The following is a 17033-nucleotide window of genomic DNA, read 5'->3' on the forward strand; positions in this document are numbered from 1 at the left end:
ACAGCCGAGGCGCACCTGACGGGCGGCGCGGAAACCCGGCCGTTACCGCAGCCGCTCGCCCTCGACCCCTCCCCTCCGCAGGGCCGGCGCCCGCGAACAACGGACACCCCCGCACCCTCCCGCCGGGCCGGGCCGGGCCGGGCCACCGCCTCCCTCGGGGGGGGGGGGGGGGCGGGGGGCGGGGGGCGGGGGGAGGCAGCGCCCCGCGCACGCGGGGGCGCATGCGCACGCCACCTCCTCCCACCGCCCCAGCACCGCCCCCTGGGGACGCGCTCGCGGGCGCCGCGGGCGCCACGCAGTGACGCCAGGCGGCAATGGCGGCGCCCGGCAGCGCACGCGGCGGGCGGCGGCGTTAGCGGCGGCGGTGGTTGCCGGGGGCGGGCAGAGCCCCGCGGCCGGGCGGAGCCCCGCGGCCGCTCTCCGTCCTCTCTGGCCTGGGGCTGCAGAGCGCGGTAAGCGCTGGGGCGGCGGGGCGGGCGGGCAGCCCTTCGCCCCGGGGCTGCAGGCCGGTGGGGCCCCTCGGGCCTCCCGCGGGTCCCGGCAGGTGGCCGGAGCTCCCGTGTGCCGCGCCGCCGGCGGGTGGCACCCGGGGTGGGCCGCGGCGGGAGCGCTTCGCGGCCTGCGGGGACTTACCTGGCGATTCTAGTTTTATCCCCGGAGCTGTTCCAGGAGCGAGGCTGTAGGCCCGGCCTGCTGTAGTTGCGCTTAACGGCCGTTCGTGTTAATTCTCTTTCCAAACAAAAGTAAAAGGATTGTGTTCTGCGTTCCCGTTTGTTTGAATATCATCAATGTAATCCTTATCCTTTTGATCTGATGGCCTTCTCCCCCCCCCCCGCGTTTCTTTTCTAGGTTAAAATGAAGACCAAAAAAGGAGGGAGATTTAAATCTTCCTTTAAGTTGAAACAGAAAGGCATTGAAGTAATAGGAAAGTGGAAAAGTGTGCAAATCGACCCCAATCTATTTGCTGATGAGGAGTTTAGAGATATAGTATGCTTGGAGGAACTTACAGAATACAAACTGGTAAGTTCTTCGAAAGTGGGGAAAGCAAAAGAGAGGAAGAGAAAGGCTGAGAGTGTTTCAGAAGAATGCAATGAGGAGGATGAAGGACCTGTCGCCCCTCCCAAAAAGAAGAAGAAAAACAAGGATTTGAGAAGCAAAACGGATAAAAGTGACGATCCTAACACAGCAGAAATTGATGTGCCAGTTCATAAAGGGGCAAAGTGTAACGACATAATAGAAGCAACGAATTGTGAGGACCATAGACATGTGGCTGAGAGCACTTTAAGCAAAAAAGATGCTCAAAAGAAAAAGAAGATAGCTAAAAATAAGGCTTCTCAGGAAGCTCTTCCATCAGCACCTACTTCTAAAAAAGTTAAAAACTGGACAACAGAAGTTTTATCTGCATCGACTGATCACAAAGCTGATGTGTCTGCATGGAAAGACCTGTTTGTACCTGAACCAGTGTTGCAGGCCTTGAGCTACCTGGGGTTTAGTGCTCCAACTCCTATTCAAGCCTTAGCCTTGCCTTCTGCCATCCGGGATAATATGGATGTTCTTGGTGCTGCAGAAACAGGTACAAATCTGTTATACTGGTTGTATATGCTGGGAACTTCCCATCTCCCCTCTTTAAATGCAGCTCATAGTTACAAGTTTTTATATGTAGCGGAAAAAGCATTTATATGTAGAAGAGCTTATATCTTCTGCATATCCAATATATTAGTAATGACTCATTGTGTGAAGTATTAAAATTTTGTAACTTGCAAACACAGGACATTCCATCTTTACAAAGTACAGCATGCAAACCTTTGAAGTCTCAATGAGTTTTTATCCTTTTGACAGAAGTCTCTTTTTCTGTTGTTTCTTAAATTATTTCCTATTTTGGGAACTGTAAGGGGATACGCTGTGAAGGGTAGAATTAATGAAACAAACAGGGTCATTCTTCCAACAGCTTAACTTCTGTGGATGTCCCCGTGCCAAGGCAAAGCAGAGAACTAGGTTCCTCTGAAGATGATTCAGTACTAGTTTGGAGTGGTAAATAAATACTACGCACAGTGTTAAGCATGAATATGACCTAGGCCTTTATTGTAGCAAAACTGGCCCACCCTGTGCCCTGTCTCTGGGCTTGGCCTGTACCTTGTCACCAGCCCTTCTCACTCCTTGTGCTTGAAGTGAGTATTACATTGATCAAGTGATCACTTGAGAGGGTACTGTCTCGTGTCCAGCTTGTGATCAGCTCATGCCTCTGTCCTTGAGCATTGCTAGCCTTCATGAAATCTGTTATAACTCCTTTTTTACTTAATGCTCTAAAGTCTCAAAGCATTACATTTCCTCTTAAGTTTTTTTGCTGCTCATACCTCTGAAGTTTTGTCTTCTTTAGCAGTGCAACATTTTTTTCCCCAAAAAACTAAAAATAGGAAGCACAATTGGAAGCTGCCTTGGTTTAAAGGCTTCCTTTGCATTCTTTTAATCTGTTCCAGTTGCCTTATCTCACTGCTTGTCTTGTAAAGCCGTTTACTGCTCTCGAGCATGAAGGTATAGTAACTAATAAGATACGCAGTCATTTGCATTTGTATTTTAATTAGAAGCTAGGCTGGTGCTATTAGCTTTAATAAGATTAGAAAGCCCTGCAGGGTGTGTTTTTGAAAATGGAACTGAAAATTTAAATGGTGAGTTTGTGCTGCAAAAAAGTGCCATTTTGGCAGTGCTGGAAAGGAAGTCCCTCTCTAGCTGCAGAATGGAAGGCACAGTTGGTGGCAGGTGGTGTTGTTGCTCTCTAGTTTTGCCTAACCTTGAGGTAGTAGGACTGTGTTTTGCTCATTTATTTTTTTTATTTCATGAGAGAAAGCCAGATTCTCTCCAGAGAGCCCAGTGGGTCATGGGTGTTCCTGTAGAAACTTGAGAGAAGATGTGGATGATTGTCTGTTAGGAAGCGCTGCAGCTGGGAGAGGCTGAAATTCTCCAGTTCTTTTTTCTGCATCCTACAGCTTCCCTTAGCATTGGGCCTGAGGGAGGAAGGTGACAGGTGAAATAACTATTCATCTTCCCTTTTTGGTAGCAACATAGGGGAGAATGGCAAGATTTTGATAGGGCACTAGATCACTGTGGAGATGCAGGGAATGTCAAGGCTTGCTTTTGCAGTGGATCCAACCAGTTCAGTTCGTTACCATGTAGAAATAGTGAAGTTTTTGGCTGAGGAACCAAGTTTTATCTCTGTAAAATCTTACAATCTAAAACCATTTAAAAGAGTGTGAATTAGCTTGAGCTGTAGTATGTGGGGGTACCAAGATATACTCTGCAGGCCTGGCTATGGTATGTGATCTGTGTGTTGGGAAGATAATGTGCCCTGTGAGGTGATTATTTATTTCATTTGTGGGTGAATCTAGTGCCTGCAGAATAGTCCTGATTATCACAGCCATAATCTAGCTGGGTGCAGTACTGACATTTGCACCAGCCAATTTGCATTACATGTAATTCAAGATGAGCAGTGTTCTTCACCTTAAAAACAGATGTTCTGGTAACACAGAATCTTATTGTATAAGTGCTCTCCAAATCCAGATTATAAACGTTTTCTGCTTCAAGTGCAGAAGTCATAAGAGACCTCCTAGACACGCAGAAATGTGCGGAAGTGGATAGGAGGAGACTTTGCAGCAGTATTGGTCAGGTTAATGATACTGGGCTTAGCTGTTTATTAACTAATATTAAGGTTCTCCACTAAATAGGCAAAATTCTGTGTTGCCGAATTTGGCAGACCATTGTGGGTTTGTGATAGGGACAAATGGTGCTCAAGGAATTGAGATGAGATTTCCAGAGGACAGTTTCCCAGGAGTGGCCTATTACAGGAATGGTGTGATAGTGTCTTGTGCTCTGGATGCTGCTTTTGTGACCAATGAACTGATATTTATGAGAACCTTAACTGGGGTGGATGTGCTACCAGGCTTCTCCTAACATCTTTATTAGTGACAGGTAGTTCAGAAGGGAATATGTGGCAGGGATGTGACTTGTAGTTTGGTACAGTGAACCCCTGAAATTAAAGTCGGGAGCATTTTTGTATTTGACAACCCCCTTCTCTCCAAAGTGGTTTATCTGTTTTAGATCAGATTTATGTGTTTTTATTATAAAAATGTGAGCTGGTGATAGATCAGGAAATTAGATGGTGGAGTATTTAAAAATACAGTTTCTTAGAAAGTCGTAAACACAATATTGTAAATTGAAGATGGAAGCGAAGCCTTCAAGTACATTCCAGTTTGTCCTTGGCCTCATTTGCTATTCCTTTATTTGGAGAACATTGATCAGAACTGTCAATTAGGGCATGGTATTCTCCTTACGGGCATACAGTTCTTTAAAATTATCTTGGCTGCAACTGCAGCTTTTAAAAAACACTTTCAGAACAAATGAATCTGCCTGACCTGCTAGAGATTGGAAAAATACCTGTTCCCCAGGAAGTATGTTGTTGGTGACCTCAAGGGGATGTATAAAGGGAACAGGAGAAAAGATGCTATTGCTGCAAGTTTTTGGTCTTCTAAAGATAAAGAGTTTGTGTCTGTTACAACTGTATGTTTTAAGAACAGTGTGTGATTGGCTGTTGCTTTTCTCATCTTTTCAAATAAATGATTTGTCGGTCTGTATTATTCTTGTTTGTTTTTTTAGGAAGCGGCAAAACGCTTGCATTTGCAATTCCAATGATTCACTCTGTGCTGCAGTGGCAAAAATCAAATAGCTCAACAACCAGAAATGACAGTGCTTCTAAAGAGTCCTATCAGCATCATGATGAAACAAGATGGGAAAATGAGGGTGAAGCAGAAAAACTAACCCATCAGCAGGCTGAAGATAGCGGAGATGAAGACGATGCATCTTTCACAACAGGCTGTGTGAAGGTGCTGGAAAATTTTGAATTTGATTCCGGTGACAAGACACATACTGTTGGCTCCCATAAAAAGAGACCTCTTTTAGGACTGGTCCTTACTCCCACAAGAGAATTAGCTGTACAAGTAAAACACCACATTGATGCAGCTGCAAAGTTTACAGGTATGTAGACCCCATGGGCCATGTTCCAGATTACGCTGAGTTTGGATCTTGGCATTGGTGTTGAGCCAGAATGTGTGCCACAGTTTCTTTTGCATCATAAAATTGGGGTGGCTTTTGAAGGGTTAGGGTTCATAGTCACTAGTATTTGAGAAATGCATAGAGATTCTTCAATGAGATGCATGTGGAAGTAAATGGTTAATGTGGGATATTTTGCTTTAAAATGTTTCTTCTTTCAAATAGTTATTGACTCGTGCTTTAGCAACACAGAATCAGTACTAGATACCCAGCCACAGCTAACTTTGTCCTGGTTTTGGATAATGTAGGTTATATATAAAAAATAATTTATATATATATAATTTTTTTAAACATATGTATCATTATTTTTTTTGACATATATATAATCTATATGGATAATAGATAAATATAGATATATGTATCATTTTGATCTATCTATCAAAAAAAGAAATTATGGCCATAAATTTTAAGAGTAGAAGGCATTGCTGGATTGTCTGACTTACCTCCTGCAGCAGTCCGGCCACGGCATATTGCTGGGTAACATGCCTGATAAAAGCAATTTCATCCTGTTCCTTTCTCTTCCAAACCAGAGGTCAGCACATCTGTTAAGTGAATGAGTGAGGATGTGAAGCTGTTCAAGATGGGGAGAATTGGGAAACAAGTCCTCACTTCTCCAATAGTAGTAATTGTTTATTTATTGAAGAGGATATGTAGTGCAGTGAACTGCTTTCAAGCACATCTTCCTTTGGTGTCTACGTCCTGCTGTGCTCATCAGTCAACAGCTGATTACAAGGCTAATTTTAACTCCTAGCCTGCAATAATCAATTTATGTCTGTACAGTTCTGATAGGAGCAGTGCTATTTGTGTGTAAAAATCTGCTCCCCAAGTGATGCATAGTTGCTGCAGCAGGAGACAAAATGTTATGATACAGTTTTTCTTTATTGTCTCAAAGTGACTTTGAAAAAAATCCTCACCTGGAAGTAGTAGAAGAATTCACAAGTAGTAGGGAAGAGAGATCAGTGGTAGATGGATACTGGAGGTATCTTGCACAGTAGCATTGAGTTTGTCATGGGCCAGTGTATTCTTTGAAGTAAGGTGAAATAAGCCATCTGTGGAGTCTGTGCTTCCAAAGTTAAACTCCTTCTAGTACGTGAGCAAATTGCTTAAAGCTAACTTAGGATCTGCGCTACTGTGCAGTCCAGAGAATCATTAATTGGGCGGGAGCATTCTTGTTAGGATTATTCCATGGCAAATAAGCAGTCATTAGCAAGATAAGCATTTCTGAGTCTTATTCTTGGAGGGGCCTGCTGGTTATTCATAACAGGAACATGTTTGTTCATGCAGATAAAATTGACAAAACATAAGATTCTGAAGTATGGATAAACAAAGCTAACAGCTGTGGTGGACTTACATGATTCATCCTTCTATTGGAAGACAGGTGCACTAAAAGAAAGACTATTTTTGGCATCCAACTATAATGAGGATTTTTCTGTAAAATTGAGGGCATTGCTGAGTGTTCCATGTTACCTAAAACCCCTGAAGCTTCCTGGCCAAAATGCTTGCTGAAAGTTGTGGTATAGACTTTTTAAGATACTTGAGTGGATGTATGTAAATACTTTCACTGATAAATTAGTGAGATAAAAAATATTTATATGTTCTAGGCATTAAGACTGCAATTCTAGTTGGAGGCATGGCTGCACAGAAGCAAGAACGTGTACTGAATCGAAAGCCAGAAATTGTAATTGCAACCCCAGGCCGTCTGTGGGAGTTAGTTAAAGAGAGACACCCACATCTTTCAAATCTTCGGCAGCTCAGGTAAAGGTGCCTTTTAGACTAACTGCTGGGTACTGAACTGGGCATCACTGTATACTGATTATGTTTACTAACTGATTAAAAAATTTAGACTACATAAGAGTACTTATTTCTTTGCCAGAGTGTTTTGTTGAAATGCATGGTAGTTATATGGATGGAGGGAAATGTCAACTAAAGCCAGTAAGCAAGAACCTCATTTTTCCTTTAGAAACCTGATTTTTCAAAAAGAAATGTGGAAGGCTGCTGTAGCTACCCCGGCATACCTGGTGTTCCTTTCAGTTTTACATGCTGAACTTCCCATATGTGTTTAGCAGGAAGAGTTCTGTAGAAGTGTATCAGATTTGTATTTATCTGCACAAGTGTATTTTTTACTGTGTGTTTCCTATTTGACAGGTGCCTTGTGATTGATGAAGCGGACCGAATGGTTGAGAAAGGTCACTTCTTAGAGCTGTCTCAGCTGCTGGAAATCTTAAATGATTCACAGTATAACCCTCAACGACAGACTTTTGTTTTTTCTGCCACTTTGACTTTAGTCCATCAGACTCCCACAAGAGTGTTACAGAAAAAGAATGCTAGAAAGATGGACAAGAAGACCAAACTAGAATTGTTAATGGAAAAAGTAGGAATAAAGGGCAAACCCAAAATAATAGACTTAACAAGGAAAGAGGCTACTGTTGAGACTCTGACAGAAACCAGAATCCACTGTAATACAAACGAGAAGGACTATTATCTCTATTACTTTCTTCTCCAGTATCCAGGAAGAACCATGGTCTTTGCAAACAGCATAGACTGTGTAAAACGCCTCAGTGCTCTCCTCACAATCTTAAATTGTGATCCTCTTCCTTTGCATGCCAACATGCACCAAAAGCAAAGGCTGAAAAACCTGGAAAGGTTCGCTGAGCGAGAGAGGTGAGTTGTTTTCCTACTTTCTAGTAGAGAAAAAAAGAAATCATGTAAAAGATAGTGGGGAGAGGAAGCAGCTCTGTTAGAGTAGGAGCAGGTTGGGGGAGTTAGCTGGGGATGCGAGTCCCCCATTTGTGAGCCCAGGTTATTAATGATTAAGGATGAGGTTTCACAGGATGGTTGAGGTGATGAACTGGAGCAAGTTCAGTGGAAGGCCACCAGGATGGTCAATAGGCACTGGCTCTGCAAGGGGAGAGGCTGAGGGCACTGGGTTTGTATGACCTGGGAAAAAGACTTTGTGGAGACCTAATGGCAGCCCTCCAATATCTTAAAAGAAGGTTATGAAGAAGATGAAGCCAGGCTCTTTACAGTGGTGCATGTTAGGAGGATGAGGCATAATGGGTACAAGTTGAAACGAGAGGTTCAGGCTGGATATAAGAATGAGCTTTTTCTCTGTGAGGACAGTCAGGAATTGGATGAGGCTGCTCATTCTTGGAGGTTTTCAAGGCTCAGTTGGATAAAGCCCTGAGCAACCTGCTCCAACCTTATAGCTCATCCTGCTTTGAGGAGAAGGTTGGACTAGAGATCTCCTGAGGTCCCTTGGAGCCTGAATTATCCTGTGGTCTGGCAGCTCCTTGCTGCTGAAGGAGCTGTCACTTGCCCTGTTTTTACCTATATGCTTTTGTAACCATCCTGCACACTTCTCTGCCCCTGTGCCCTGGCTCTGCAGCTCATTTGATCCTTCTGTAAGTTGTTTCATCTCACTAAGCTATCAGAAAACTACTTGTTGCTGGGTTAGGGTTTTGCGGGTTTAGCTACATGAATTAGCTTCATGAGGGTCGGGGTGTCTTAGAGCAATGTAAGAGAAGGGGCAGTTGTGCCTTTCAGCAGCAGTGGGCAGTCAGGTTTACCCAGGCCTGTCCTGCCATTTTAAGAATTACTGTTTTCTGCTGGCTTTGGGATGGCCTTTAGGAGGAGGTTGGTGGTCACAGTACTTTCATAATCCAGAAGCCTCACATTTTAGTCCTGCTGTGAAGTGCTGCATGCTGTCTGACTGTGTGGGAATTTGTACCTTGGTAATAGATTCAGGCAGGGAAAACAGAGGTTGAATTGCCATGATGGATCTATAGTATCCCTTGGCAAAATGTAGTATCGATAGCATTGGCCTAGGCCAGATGGGGCACATTCAGAGACTGCAGATTTTTCAAGGCAAGAAGAAATCTAATGAGACCATCTATCACAGCTTCCTGCAGATTGCAAGCCATAGAATTTTCTCTGTTTGTTTCTGCTTTGAACTTTGTAGCAACAGAGTATGCATCAAATGCCATAAAATCTTAACAAGTAAGTTCCTGTTACCTACAAGTAACTTGTTTCAGTTGCTGGGAGATTTTTTTTAAATGAGTTGTTCCATACCCTAGGGACACTTTTATCTCTGTAGTAGACTATTTATATAAAAGAATGCCTTTTTGAGTAGTTCTTCATTTCTAGGGGTAAGGAGAAATACTAATTGTGAGAACAGAATCCTGCCCCCCTCCGCCCCATTATATTTCTAGCTTTCAGTTTACAGAGAGAACTTACTTGAGAGCAACTTGGTAGAAAGTATTTCAGCCCCCAAAAGCTGTTAGTTAAATCTATAAAGTTAATAATGTGATTTTTTTTTTTTTTCAACTGGTGAAACTTGTAATAACCTGTCTGTCCTGCCAAAAGATCAACTGTGGTGTTAGTGGTATGGTCATATCAAGCTAAAGATATTTTTAAACCCAGCCTGGACAGAGCACTGAAAAATGTAGTGAAGGGGAGCATTCCCTACTTCCAAGTGGTTGGATTAGGACATTGCATAGTGATTTGAGCTAGTGTTCCTGTGAATTGGGAGAGAATAAAAGTATAGGAAAATGGGATCCAGCAAGGTAGTGAATTTCTTTATTGGAAGCAGAGTAGATCTGCTGAAGATAACATTTGCTTTTTTTTCCTCTTACTTTAAGAGTTGCTGTTTGACAACTGCCTCTGATGTACTATTGGGTATCGTTTTCTGTAAGGGTAAACAAGCACCATATTTCCAGCAGGTGATACAGTACAAATCTGTTTCTTAAATTGCTGTGGTAGCATTCTAGGTCACTGTATTTTATGTTCCTTGGCAGTTTGTTTACTCTTCAATTTTATGTTTATTATCACTTTCTCAGCTGTGTCCTCCTGACAACAGATGTTGCAGCTCGTGGTCTCGATATTCCCAACGTGCAGCATGTCATCCACTACCAGGTTAAATATTTTTATTATTTTTGCTTTTACTGTTTTGGTTTTAAAATAAGCTTTTCCTGATCCAAACCCTGAACACTATAAAGCTGTGATTCTCAGTCGTGTGTATAGTATAGTCCCAAGTATAGAGATTTATTTAATCATTATTAATTTGACCGTCCTTAGCACTTTATACTTAAGGATCTCACTGCTGCAGTGACTGACTGTGGTGGGTAGCACTTCATGAATATGTGATTGTATATGAGAAATGACATAACAGGTATGATTCTAGTTGCTTTTTGCTTAACTTTGATATCCAGAGGTGTCAAATGACTCAGCCCTATAATTCTTCTCTGAGGACACATACAATTTTTTCCTGCTTTGCAAATGAAATGACAGAGGGTCAGAAGTTAGGAGAGACTCACAAAAGATTATGCAAGGAAGAATACTTGCATAAGTAAGCAGAGAACAAAAAGTGTCTCCAGACATCATCTTTTACTTCACCTTCAGCTGTGTTACATGCAGTGTACCATGTGTGTATATATAAGAGAATATTCTCTGGCATCCTCTTGGCCAAAGCATATCAGGCTGCTGCTAGCTTTCCATGGCCAGCTTCATGGTTTTTCTGAATATTTGCAGGTCCCTCGTACTTCTGAGTTGTACGTACACAGAAGCGGCAGAACAGCCCGAGCTGCCAATGAAGGCCTTAGCCTATTGCTGATCGGCCCTGATGACTTGATCAATTTTAGGAAAATTTATAAAACACTGGAGAAGAGTGAAGAGCTGCCATTTTTCCCAGTTGAAACCAAGTGCATGACTTGTGTCAAGGTAAAGAAACAACAATCTCTTTGCAGCCTGAGTAGGTGCTTGCTTACTTATATTACTGCATTGCCCATCATGTTCTTTCCAGGTTTTGGATAAAATTCACCCTTCAGGACCTGAATTTGCAAATGAAAGTTAATCACACTTTATCTTTTTCTAAGCAATATTTGTGATTTCTCCTCAATAACTGGCCCAAGAAGGGTATTCAAACATAAACATCCATTATGTTTTTCTTGCATATTGCTATGTAGAGCTTCTCCTGACTAGATTTCCAAAAACAGTACAGGGAAGCTAGTATGTTTTGTGGCTGGGGAGCAGGGATGGCTCTAAGTATGTTGGTAAAAGCCTCTTGTGTTAGGAACAGGCTAGAGAACAGTAGCAGGTGCAGGGATCCTCAGTGGTCTTCATCTGCCTCTTCTCAGCTGAAGTAGTGAGTTGTCTGCTTTTCTAAAAGTTCCTATACTGTGAGGCCACAGCACCACTGAACCCTGTCAAACCAGATATGTTTCCTTTTTTTAGGTTGTTGCCCATTTTAAGGAGAATTGAGTCATCCACTAACTCATAAGATGAGACAATGGTTAGGATTTACAAAATATATTTTAGAAAGCATCTAGTCACTGCATATTTTCTGCTTCTCAAATAAGAGGCCATTTCATGTCTCAGCATTCTCTTAACAGTTTGGGTGACATCAGCCATGTACAAATGGGACATATTTAAATACTGCATTTGACAGGAATCCAGCTGGGGTTGGAGTATCTGAATATTGCACGGTCATTGAGAACGGGGGAAAATGTAAGCAGTCAGATAATGCAACAGATATCTTCCTTATGGTATTTGGCTCATGTTTATCCAGTTGGCATGGACTGAGCCCAGGGTCTACCCCAGTGGTGACAGCGATGTCCTCACCTTGGGAATAATGTCAGCAAGTTTCAAAGCCCAGGCTTGCTGCAAATGGGGTATTTAGCGTGAATCTTTCAGGAGGTGCAGCTTTCTGAAAGAGGAAGAAAGTGGAAGAACTGCTTCCACAGACTCATTGTTCTCCTCTTGGTAGTAACAAAGAGAATTTGATTATTTTTTTTTCCTCATCTCCCCACCCCCCCATCCCCCTCCACCCACCAAATGTTTCTGGTTACTGGAAGAAATCTGTTGTTTTCAGAGTATTTCTTCAGAGGTCCCTTCTGTGTTTCTTCATGAGTAGTTCTTGGCTCTTATCATGCTCTGTCAATTAATGGACAAATAAATATTGTTTCCACACTTAAATTTTCCTGCCACCATCTCATGTCTTCTCTCTTGTCGGTAATAGTGCCCCTCTCCCCGGAAAAGATGTCTTTAATTTCAATTACAGGCCTCCGGCCTCCTAGGCCCTTCATATGGTCAGGTCTCATTTACACTTTGCCCTGGGTTTAATCACAAAGCCATTGTAGTTGGGACTAATAGTGCTGCTCATTCTTTGTCTGTCGCTTTGGCGTGCTCTGTCCCTGGTTCTGCATGCCTTCGTTCAAGTTCAGGAAAAGTCTGAAGGGATTTCACACTTGAGAGGAATAGAATTGGTGAACCAGAGTAGAGGAGAGACCAGAAGAGGAGTCAAGTTTTACAAGGATGGAAAAACTATTTAAAATTTCTTGTAATGATCTAAGAAGAAGTGACTGACTTGTTTTATTAGTCAACTGCACGTTTAATTTCCTCTCTCTCTATGTTAATTATCCTGGCAGTTCTGGCTGGTGGTGTTACTGTGTAGCACCAGACGACTACCTTGGAGTGGTAAGGGTGTCTGGCACAGGGTTTGTTTTGTGCAGCTGCAGGCACATTCCGAACAGCAGAACTTGCTGCTGGGTTGATTATCATTTACTCTCAGTGCAGATTTTCTTTCCATAATGACTTAGTTATTTAAGACAGCTTGAAGGCTGCAGGTCAGGTTAGGTTTGCTGGACATCTTTGTTCTGCCTGTGTGCAGCTGAGAAGGACAGGACATTTTGTCCTGTGCCTAAACAAGATGCAGGTGCATTTCTGAAAACATGAGTAGGTCTTTCCTTCCATATGGCCTGCAGGAGCTTACTTCAGAGTGGGATGAAGCTAGGGGCTGCCCCTTATTGCTGAGACTAGTAACTTTAATATCCAGCTGTATTATATAAATATGTAACTTGGAAATGATTGGTATTTGAATCATGATTTGTCCTTGATGTCTCTGAAGCGTTTGTAGTGACCCATTTAAAGAATGAGGAGTTAACGTTCAGGTATGTTTAGTAGTTGAGATGTTTTAGAAGGCAGATTCTATCGTGGAACTGAAGAAGGAAAACACTTTAGCAATGATGACTTGTCTTTATTACATGGGGCATCTGCTGGGACACCAGAAGTGAACAAAAGTGTCTGCACCTCAGTCGCATTATAATGCATGTTCTCAAACACTGATTCTGCTAAAGTGCCCCACATTTAAACCTGATCATAATGTCTAAAATGTACTGTTGTTGCAGGAGCGGGTGAATTTGGCACGGCAGATTGAGAAGGCAGAATTTTTCAACAGTCGGGCCAAGCAGCACAACTCCTGGCTCCAGCAAGCTGCAGAGGCTCTTGAGATTGATCTTGATGATGACATGTTTATGGGCAAGTAGAAATGCTTGTTTATGGGTATGCTCAGTCGGTCTCATAGCACTCATGTCCAGAAGAAGCCCCACCATGGCACAGAAGCTCTTAAAACCTGCAGAGCAGAAGGGGAAGGAAAGGAGTATCATTACTTATATACATGGTGTTGCTGATGTTTTCAGGATGGTTGTGCAGTAGCTAGTGCTGGAGCTGAGGAGGTGAGGTGTGACAGTTCTGGCAAGTCGCAGACAAGTCCACATGTTGTAGGACAAGAACAGTTTAGCTTCTGGCAAACATTTTAGGGTAATCTAACAGCCCAGTATGTCCTGCTTGAGTCTTGTCCCTTCTGTGTCAAAAGAAAAAGCTGTTTCTCTGCTACTGCTTATCTCTCCCACCTCCCTGTAGTCAAGCAGCAGGACAGGAGCCTGACAGCTCTGTGTAGGAACACCCAGGAAGCACTAGCAAACACCAGAAATTATGTGAGCCTTGTGTAGGTTAAGTTGTGTGGGCTAAACGGCCAATACTTCTATTCATAAGTTGCAGAGACTTTTGGTGGTGTGTTAGAAGTAAATAATTTCTTATATTTTGAAAATTAAATGTTCTACAGGCTGTGCCTGAGAGAGTGTGTAGGGCTGTGCAACTACAGGTGCCTGTTAGTTCAATGCCATGAAGTTTTGCAATGCTCAGATGCACTGTAAAATGGCACATTGTGTTCAAATGTTACGAGCTGAAGGTATAATTTCCTGCCAGTTCTTTGAAGGCATGCTGAATAGGGGTGCTGCCTGGGTCATTTCAGCTTAAGCTGTTTCTAACTTGTTAGCTGCTAAATATGCAGATGCCTTAATTTTGAAGCATGTTCAGATTAATTTTTTTCTTTCCTTTATTCATGACTGGACTAGCTTGTTTTCAACCACTTTGCAAGCAAGTACTAATCGTCTCTGTCCAAAGTGTTCAGGAGTGCTCTCAGATAATTAGCACTCTGCTGTCTTGTTTTGATATAATCCGAGTATGCTGTGTTTTGAAATGAGTTTCAAAACAGCACATCCAATCCAAGTAAGTTGTGGCTCTCAAGTGAAGCACTTTGTAATTGCCACACAGAATCTTGCCAGATTCATGCTTTATAATTATTCAGTCTCCAGTTCTTCCATAGCTTGTTGGAAATCTCAGTCATTCCTCCCATAAATGATAATGCCTCTTACACTGTTACAAAGGATTTAGTAATGTCCTTTCAATTTATATTACAGCAACCCTGATTTCATTTATTCTCTCCAGTTCAGGCCTCTGACCATATTAACTGTTTCCAGTCTTTTCTATGCCCTTCTTTCTCCTATGTTATTAAATCTGAGGACCTTATTGGTTTTTTTTGTGTAAGGAGAAAAGGGTTTCCTGTTTTACAGGTGCTGAAATGAGGCATGCATAAAGTAACAAAATACACAGAAGAGGCTTCTGCCTGAGCTAGAAGCCCTGGGTTAATACTTTATCTTCTGGGCCGCCTTTTCTTTTGTTCCCGAGTCTGTTCTGGGTTGAGAGCCAACTGAATGATTTAGCAAAATGATACCTGGCGTGTAGTTACTCAGTACTCAGGATTCTTGATCTTGTTACCTTGTGGACAGCCTGGGTGATCTGAAAGTGTCACAGATGACTGGAAGACTGTATGGGAGTTGAGTGACCTTGTTAGAGAGAGAAGGATGAGATTAGCATCTGCCCCTAGCACAAGAAAGGCCTGGTGAAAGAGGCCAATGCAAGTTCTTCTCTTGTTGTAACATTCTGTATCTTTGATTTCTTCCCCAAGGAAGAAAAGCTAGTGAGCAAGAAGAAAGCCAGAAGCAAAAGATGCTGAAGGGGATGAAAAAGCAACTAAAACATATGTTGTCCCAGCCACTGTTTAAAGTCCTTATGAAAACCAAGTACCCAACACAGTCTGGAAAACTACTCCTGCCTCAGACATCAGTGGCTATTTCAGAATCTGCTCTGGGTACCGTGTCCAAACAACAAGCGAAGAAGAAGAAGAAATCAATAAAATTAAATTAGATGACTGAGCAAGATCACTCAGTGTGACGGAAGCAAAGACAATCCTTATCAGAGCTGTCAGTGCTTATGGAGGAACTCAGCTAGAAGACACGTATTATTAGAGGATGTTGCCTGTGTCTTGGTTGTGCAGGCACAAAGCAAAATGTTGATTTAAAGGGCTCTGTTAACGTGCGGTTAGTTACTGTTGAATCTTGTCTTGGATTTTGTTTTCTTACGTTCTTACTTATTTTTTCTTAGTCTCTGTATTAATAGAAGTTAATTATTTTTGAAATAGTTCTGTTTATTGCTCCTTTTTGTGAGATGGGTAAAAGTTACTGGGTAAAATTCACTGTGGGCATACTCTAATGATAAAATTTGGTTTGAATTTTAATGTCCTTAAAGGAAAGGGGAAGGTAGGCTGTATATAGTCCGAGTACAATCTGAGCTGGTGGTAATGGGAGGTTTGGCTTTTAGTGCAGCCAGTTCAGTGAGAAAGGCAGCAAATACAGGTAATGTTACCAGCAGGTCTACAATTCTGGTTATGGAAATCTCTCCCAATTTTCTTTCTCCTCTGATAATATTTCTCTCTTCTGTTCTCCGCTGGGTCTAATTCCCTTAGTCCTGTGTTAATATGTTTTAGAATGGGCAAAAAAAGTTAAGGTGGCAATGGACCAGGACTGACCTTGGGAGATGTGTAGAGTTTTGAAGGAATAAGTGTTGCTACTCATTGTTTTATTAATTAATATTTGGAGTAAAGTCTGTATTTGAAAACATGTTAGAACCATGACCTTTGCTTTAATGGAAAAGGTGATGATGTTGTGAAATGTCGATTGCTTCATGATAATTATGCTTTTAAATCATTTTAATCTGACCTGGGCAAATAATTTTTAAAACTATTTTTAAAAATATGTCAGAAAAATATATTTTGAATTTTTCTTAAATTATATCTGCTATAAAACCCAAAGCCTGTGTCTGTTTTCAGTCACTTGGGATTTCTAAATTCCTCATGCCTGCTAAGCGCAAAGCACATCAGCTAAGGAGATGGGAAAAGCACCCAAAAGGTAAGACATAGCAGTGGGATCTGTATTGGTGGGAGCACAGGGAACCTTCACCTGCCAGCTCTAGATTGGGCTGAGATTTTGGGGGTTTTTTTCTCATACAGTATAGAACCAGTGTCACTGCCATGATAGGAGGCATCAGTTTATTCAGCTAGTCAAAGAGAAATTTGTGGAGTTCAGTGCCCCTTCCAACCACTTGCCAGTTACATGGTAATAGCAAACTCTTTAGTCTTTCATCTGTGTAAATAATTGAAGGCCCCTCTACTCCCCCATCTCTGGAGGGCTTTTCTCTTGCTTCCTCGCATTACTGAAGAGGTGTGACAATTTAATCATAAGCATACAGAGCTTATCAATTATGTATGAAGCTTTCCTTGCAATGCACTGTCTCATGCCCTTTGGAGTAGAGGGAGGAAGTTTTGGAGGGGGAAGAGATGGTAAGGTTCCGTTTCCTCACCCATGTGAGAAGATGACTCCATCTTTGGAGTTAATGTGACATCTGAAAAATAAAAGCAAGAATTTAAAGAAAGTTCCTTGTAAGGAGAGCCGAAAAAAGGAACTGAGCGAAGGTAAGCATGC

At 42.3% G+C, this 17033-nt stretch overlaps 1 protein-coding gene across 1 annotated transcript; it reads left to right on the plus strand.

Annotated features, from left to right (window-relative positions):
• Positions 1-297: 297 nt before the first annotated feature.
• Positions 298-16363, plus strand: DDX24 (DEAD-box helicase 24). The gene is made up of 9 exons (XM_069783568.1): positions 298-452; positions 850-1573; positions 4648-5025; positions 6702-6855; positions 7246-7761; positions 9936-10011; positions 10627-10815; positions 13281-13414; positions 15186-16363. Exons 2-9 carry the CDS (start codon positions 856-858, stop codon positions 15418-15420), a joined length of 2400 nt encoding a protein of 799 aa, XP_069639669.1. The 5' UTR covers positions 298-452; positions 850-855; the 3' UTR covers positions 15421-16363.
• The last annotated feature ends 670 nt before the right edge of the window (positions 16364-17033 follow it).

This window comes from Haliaeetus albicilla, chromosome 5 (assembly GCF_947461875.1).
Source record: "Haliaeetus albicilla chromosome 5, bHalAlb1.1, whole genome shotgun sequence".
NCBI lineage: Eukaryota > Metazoa > Chordata > Aves > Accipitriformes > Accipitridae > Haliaeetus > Haliaeetus albicilla.